Consider the following 6,245-nt stretch of genomic DNA (forward strand, 5'->3'; position numbering starts at 1 on the left):
TGACAATTGGCGTCCCACTGCCTCGCATTAGCAAGTCTGTAGCAATGCCTAACGTGCGCTAATGGCTCATTTAGACAGGTGCAAAGAGTATGAAAGACGCACTGATTGTGTTTGGGGAGTATGCCTGGACTTGAATGTGGTGGTAGAACTGGATTCAATAATGTGTATGTTTTGTCACGTAGGCTATCCATATACAAATAGGCAGAATGCAACCTAAACCGACAACAACAGAGTGTGGGTAGGTGTGTGGATTAAATAACAGGAATTCTCATTCTGTAAACACTATTGTTCAAAACGATAAGTAAAACCCAGCGCCTACTACACGGAGCGAAGTCTTTGGTCGTGTCGTGGTGTGTGTAATGACACTGTTGTTCTTTTGGACTCATTTTGGATAATGAACAGCCGTGATTCACCTGAGAAATATCTGACGTCTACAGTGCACACCAAGCTCCCCTGCAGCGGTTGCCGAACTTGCCGTTAAATACAGCGCGCGCGCGCACGCACGCACGCACGCACGCACGCACACACACACACACACACACACACACACACACACACACACACACACACACACACACACACACACACACAGTGGCTCATCAAATTAAAACACACACGGGTTACTCATCTATTTTCAACTACCCCATGCACTGCCACTGAAACCTGTCTAGGGGGCATTTTCGACCCCCACCGCGCTGCTGTTTAGTGGCGTTCAGGGAGCGCTTTGCGCTTACATTGGTTGGTGTGCGTGTCAAGCAACCATCAGGTCCCTCCCACCATTTTTATATGAGCGCATTGCTTGCCTTTCACCCAACACACCGCTGACTGTTGACGAAACCCATACAACTACTACACGGCTTTCCAATGGTTGTTCAGGTGAATCAGAGAACGCGAAGCAACAGCAAGATGATGGATGGACATCACGGGCACCAACAAAGAATAGAAGCAAATATATTGTTGCTGGGAGCCGAAAACGTTGGGAAGTCTGGTAAGCGTCCTTGGTTATTACCTGACCACTATGCCTACTTGTTTTCTTTTTTTCCCTTCACAGTGAGATGTATTTCATTCATGGTCGATGGAGTGAAATTAATTTATCTTTGCTTCCTTCTCTGTGCAGCACTAACAGTGAGATTTCTCACAAGAAGATTCATCGGAGAATATAGTGACATCGGTGAGTTGTTTTGGATTATACTTTTGCTTGGCGCGCTAAATATTTTAGTTTTCCTCGTCAATGTCAGAGAACATTGACAAAATGTTCCCCGTTCTCCCTAAACAGATTCCATATACAGCCACAGTGATAAAATTGACGGTCGTGATATCAGCTTCAACATCTGGGATTCATCTAACACGCAGGTAAGCTTGAGCGTATCTCCCCAAGCCTTTGGGAAATGATTAAACCGTGAAATAAACTACCTATGCTGCAATAGTATCGCGCTGGTCAAGTCACAGACGATTTTCCACTTGACTATAGGCCTATTGTTGGGAGGCTTGTCTGTGCAAGTTTTACTTGGTACTTTATAGCACTCCAACAATACAATAGCTGTGCGTAAATTGTCGAGATGATCTTGCTTGGTTGGTTCACAGTAAAGGCTAAACCCAAAACACACAATGCCATGCACGGGTCTGTCCAGTCTTGGACTGTAGCCTACAGTGCAACGACCAAATGCTTGTAGAACTAGAGTCTAACCACCCCGCTTGTGTTGCAGAATGGAGACCACAGTCTCATCACAGACAGACAGCTACAGTGGGCGGACGGCTTCATCCTCGTCTACAGCATCTGCGACCCCAACAGCTTCAACGTGGTGCGGCAACAAGTGCAGCAAATCCGGCAGGCCAAGAGCAAACTGTCGGCGGCCACGGTGCCCATCATCATCGTTGGCAACAAACGGGACCTCCAGCACCGACGCACAGTGTCCAGCGAGGAAGGTCGTCTGCTCGCTCTTTCCGCGGACTGTGGCTTCTTCGAGATTTCGGCGGCGGAGACGTATCACGGGGTGCTGCTGGTGTTCCACGAACTGCTGGACTTGGTACGGGAGGCGAGAGCCATGAAAAAGGGCACGGACAAGGGGATCCGGGGCATTGTCAGGAGCATGTCCGCGGTATTCGGACGCAAGAGGACAGAGTGAGACTTTTACTGTCTGTGTTGTTGTGGGAGAGACACTTCCAATCTCAGACAGCCGTGAGACATGAACCACGGCGTTTTGTGGTGTCTTGGACGGCGAGATCACCTACTAAGGACGATGATGTCTGAACCGAAATGGCTCCCTGGCGAGACGGGGCAGACGTATCGTGAAGCAGCCTTGGACACTGTGCCAAAACAGCCTCATCATCAGATTGTTGTAGACAAGGTGAAAACCCCCGCTGTTAAACCAGTCTGGCGAGTACGGGGGTTTGCAGGATTGTTATTAGACATCTTGCATACAGTGGGGTCAAGATGTAAGCAGGCCAACAGAACCTCAACTGAAACTGCTGCCCACAGACAGTCCTGCTGTGTTGTGTGCCAGAAAGTATCACCAACGTGTCCAAGGACCATGCCCAACGACCGTGCGTAAAATAGCGGCTTTACGCAACACTTTTACGCACCTGGAAAAAAAAAGACTGGCGCAGTTCCCCTGTACCCATCACTCAGGATCCACCGTCACTACTGTTGCCCAGTTTTAGCCTCAACGATAGCCTAAATGTTCATTTCCATTATGTAAACATGGGCAAATTCAGTGAACGTGAATGTCCAGTATGGTTATGCACAGATAGCCTATTGGGCGTGCTTGGGTGGTTAAAGCTTAATGAGTAAATGAGTGGGTGGTAGGCCAATTGCACCCTCTTCAGTGGCTAATGGCTTATCTATGTTTGCAGAGGGGGTGGTGGTGGTGGAGCAGTGATGTCATGTGAAGAATCTGACCCAGTGAGTCATACATAATATGCCAAATTTGACAATGAGAGCTCACGGAGATTCACTAGCTGTAGTGTGGCATGTTATCCTGGCTGAGAGATCAATCAAGATGAGTTCTAGAATTCCACTTGAACGTTCTACAGCTCCCATAGAACTCTAAAAGTCCTTGTGACATAACAATGACAACACAATTCTAATTCCATATTTGTGATGGTACTCAGCAAAGGGTTAAATCCACTCAACATAGGTACACAGTAAATGTTTTCAGTGTTCATTCAACACTCTGAGAATTGGTGCTACTCTTTGTGTTGAATCTGCTCTGCAAAATGTGCTGTGTACTGTATGTTATTCTGACTGAGGGACCTTTCAAATGCACTGGCTTTCGTAAAAGGCTTCAGATCTTCAAAGTTCTAAAAAGTGGGTCAAATATTCTTTTTAGATCTTCGTGTTTTGACTGAAAGGAATCACTGAAATCTTTGCCTAGTAGTGTGTCCTATATACATTTCCCTGTTCTAAACCAAGAGAGCTGGGATTGACTGACAGAGCTCAGTGTGATAATCTTTAGTGTGTGCTCGCTCGGCTGTATGGATTTCCCTGCTGTGCTGTGCTGGGAGACACCACTGTAATCTTTAGCTATGTGAGAAAGCCTGCCAGGCGAGGCGGCGTATCGATCTCTCTGTTGAGGCTGACCCACATACTGCACTGTAAAGTAGCTCAACTCTGCTGTTGGTCATGCTAGATATTCATGTACACACACACACACACACACACACACACACACACACACACACACACACACACACACACACACACACACACACACACACACACACACGCGCACACACACAGGGAGAGGGTTCTAGCATGGACTCGAATGTGGCATGGTGTAGCATATATGTTATCACCCTGTTGTCCATGTGAAGGCTGCATGCCGCTTACAGTTACAGGAAAAGCAGGAACTATGAACATACTCAAGCTGAGATCTAACATGGCCACACTGCCCAGTCCAACATGTCATGAGTTTTATCCATGTAATGTACCTAAACGTGCAATGGCATTTCTTTTATTTACTGTATGTAAGCACAAAGCAATGGGTAGCCTATTGTCACTCACAACACCAATGAGGTGTCAAGAAGTTGATTTCCAGTTGAAACTCAATTGTGAAAGTATGCCATTACTGCCTTTTTTGGCTTTGCATGTTAGGCCAAGATCCGTGATTTTTGCAAAGCTGTACTGGTTTGACCATTGTTACCTTTAGGAAGGTGAAGAAAGACTATGTGTTTATATTGCTGAAGAGATTATTTCTGTACAGTATTTATAGTGTTGATGTATTTTGTGTACGTAAAAAAGAATTTTGTAATAAAAGAAAAAAGAAACACACTCTCTGTCTGAATGTTGTCTTTTACTGTAAACAGCTCACTGAGGCAAGGCAAGGTAAGGCAGGTTTATTTGTATAGCGCATTTCATACACAGGTGCAACTCAATGTGTTTCACAAAAAACAATTGCTAAATGAAAGGAAAGTGCGTGCAGTGTCCATCATTCAAGCACTGCATTTTTCCGCCATTGTCAGGGGATCATCCTGGCACTTTCAGTGCACTGGCTCAACTGAAATCTTCAGCGTGAGCGCCCTAGGCACTGAAAAACAGTATCCAAAGTGCACAAGTGCAGCATTTGAGACACGGCCTAAGATTCCTTCACAAAATGTGTCATATTTCATGTGAAGCTGCACAACATTAAAATTATATCGGGGGTCGGAAAAAATGGCCTCAAGGTCAGTAAACGGCCCTCGAGACATAGGTGCCCCACCCCAGCCCTAGGCTAGTGCAATGTGTGGTAAGGCGCCTTGCTCAAAGGCACTTAACCCATTGACGCCTAAGGCACCTGCAAAAAAGGGTGCTGAATGCCTGAGCCCTTTTTAAGAAAAGCTGACCTCAGCCTATAAAAACCTAAATATCTCAGCTTCTGAAGCACATAAAAATATGCACTAAGTTGCATTTAAACGCTAAGACCCTCATCTTTCATTAGAATGTGTTCATTCATCTCAAACAAACAGAGGTTTTTAATAAAGTTGTCTCAAATCTCATGAGCCTGAATGTTGCGTAATGCAGCTCCAGGCGCCAGGGCCAATGTTGCGCAACGCAACATCAGGCGTCAATGGGTTAAGCCATAGATAGATGTCTAGTTGACCAGGTGTATCCATCTCTGGCAAGTCAATTCAGTGCGGGAGCAGTTCAGAACACGCTTCGTTTAGTTTATTATTCTATTGAATCTTAACACATAACATCAATAGGAAATCAGATTATTGTGACAGAGAATATTTTCGACAAAGGCCACGCTTACATGACGTTTTTAATTCAGAATTAATCATTCAGAATTAAATAGTTCTGTCGAGTTTACATTGAACTTTCATTTGATTCTGAATTGTGAAGTGTTTACGTGATGTTTTCAAAGTAAGCTTTATTCAGAATTAAATTCAGTTACTTCTGAATTACCCTACCGGTCAAAAGTTTGGGGTCACCACATTTTCCTCCTACAATGCTTCTTTCTGACAGTTTAGCTTATTTCTTTTCAATTTCAGTTCTGATATAAAATCAGTGTATAGAGTCATTGTTCCCTGCATGCAACAAATAGGCAATTTGATATTGGGAAAAAGTAACTGTTGAATGGATTTACTTGTATAGACAATGCATCAAATAGACCAAAATGTATCACTAACTTTTGACTAATCAAAGTGTACCTTTACTAAAGTAGTGTCTAGTCTGGTGTACTAATCAAAGTGTAGACTATTTTGGCATTAATAATAGCCAGTTGCAGTTCTACAGATTCATTCCTGGAATGAGATGAGGTTCAGAATTGCCCATGAGCTCTATGAGCCCCATGCATGCAGAAGTTGATGTCTGCTCCTGTCAATCCATACAATGCCGGATGATATACAAATCATTTGAAAGAAGAGAATCTACACTTTCCAACGATGTATGGCACTGGCTTGCACACTAAAACATCGCTGAGACAATGGATCATGCATTTATAAGAAGGTTCATTCTAATGGCTAGAAAATCATGCAACTACTTTGACTTGAATTTGTGGACGAGGTGGCAACTCAACCAATGTCATACACCTACCATTGGAAAGGACAGACACTGAGCTTTCCAATTGTTCCATGCATTCTCTCATAAACCAAAGAAATGTCTGTAGAAAAATGGACTAAAACACATATTTCTATGTAACAAATGGGTGGAAAAGCTTGGTTAGATTTCATTCTTCTGTCCAGTTTAACCAATTTAATGGGTAATCAAACCTTCTTTCACCTGTGGCTGTTCAGTACTTTCCATTATTCCATTTCAAGCTATTTAA

General features: G+C 44.1%; 1 protein-coding gene across 1 annotated transcript; it reads left to right on the forward strand.

Moving 5' to 3' along the window:
• Positions 1-836: 836 nt before the first annotated feature.
• LOC134435924 (ras-related and estrogen-regulated growth inhibitor-like protein) lies at positions 837-2,824 on the forward strand. Its single transcript, XM_063184959.1, has 4 exons — positions 837-988; positions 1,118-1,171; positions 1,277-1,353; positions 1,707-2,824. Exons 1-4 carry the CDS (start codon positions 865-867, stop codon positions 2,124-2,126), a joined length of 675 nt encoding a protein of 224 aa, XP_063041029.1. The 5' UTR covers positions 837-864; the 3' UTR covers positions 2,127-2,824.
• The last annotated feature ends 3,421 nt before the right edge of the window (positions 2,825-6,245 follow it).

This window comes from Engraulis encrasicolus, chromosome 20 (genome assembly GCF_034702125.1).
Source record: "Engraulis encrasicolus isolate BLACKSEA-1 chromosome 20, IST_EnEncr_1.0, whole genome shotgun sequence".
NCBI lineage: Eukaryota > Metazoa > Chordata > Actinopteri > Clupeiformes > Engraulidae > Engraulis > Engraulis encrasicolus.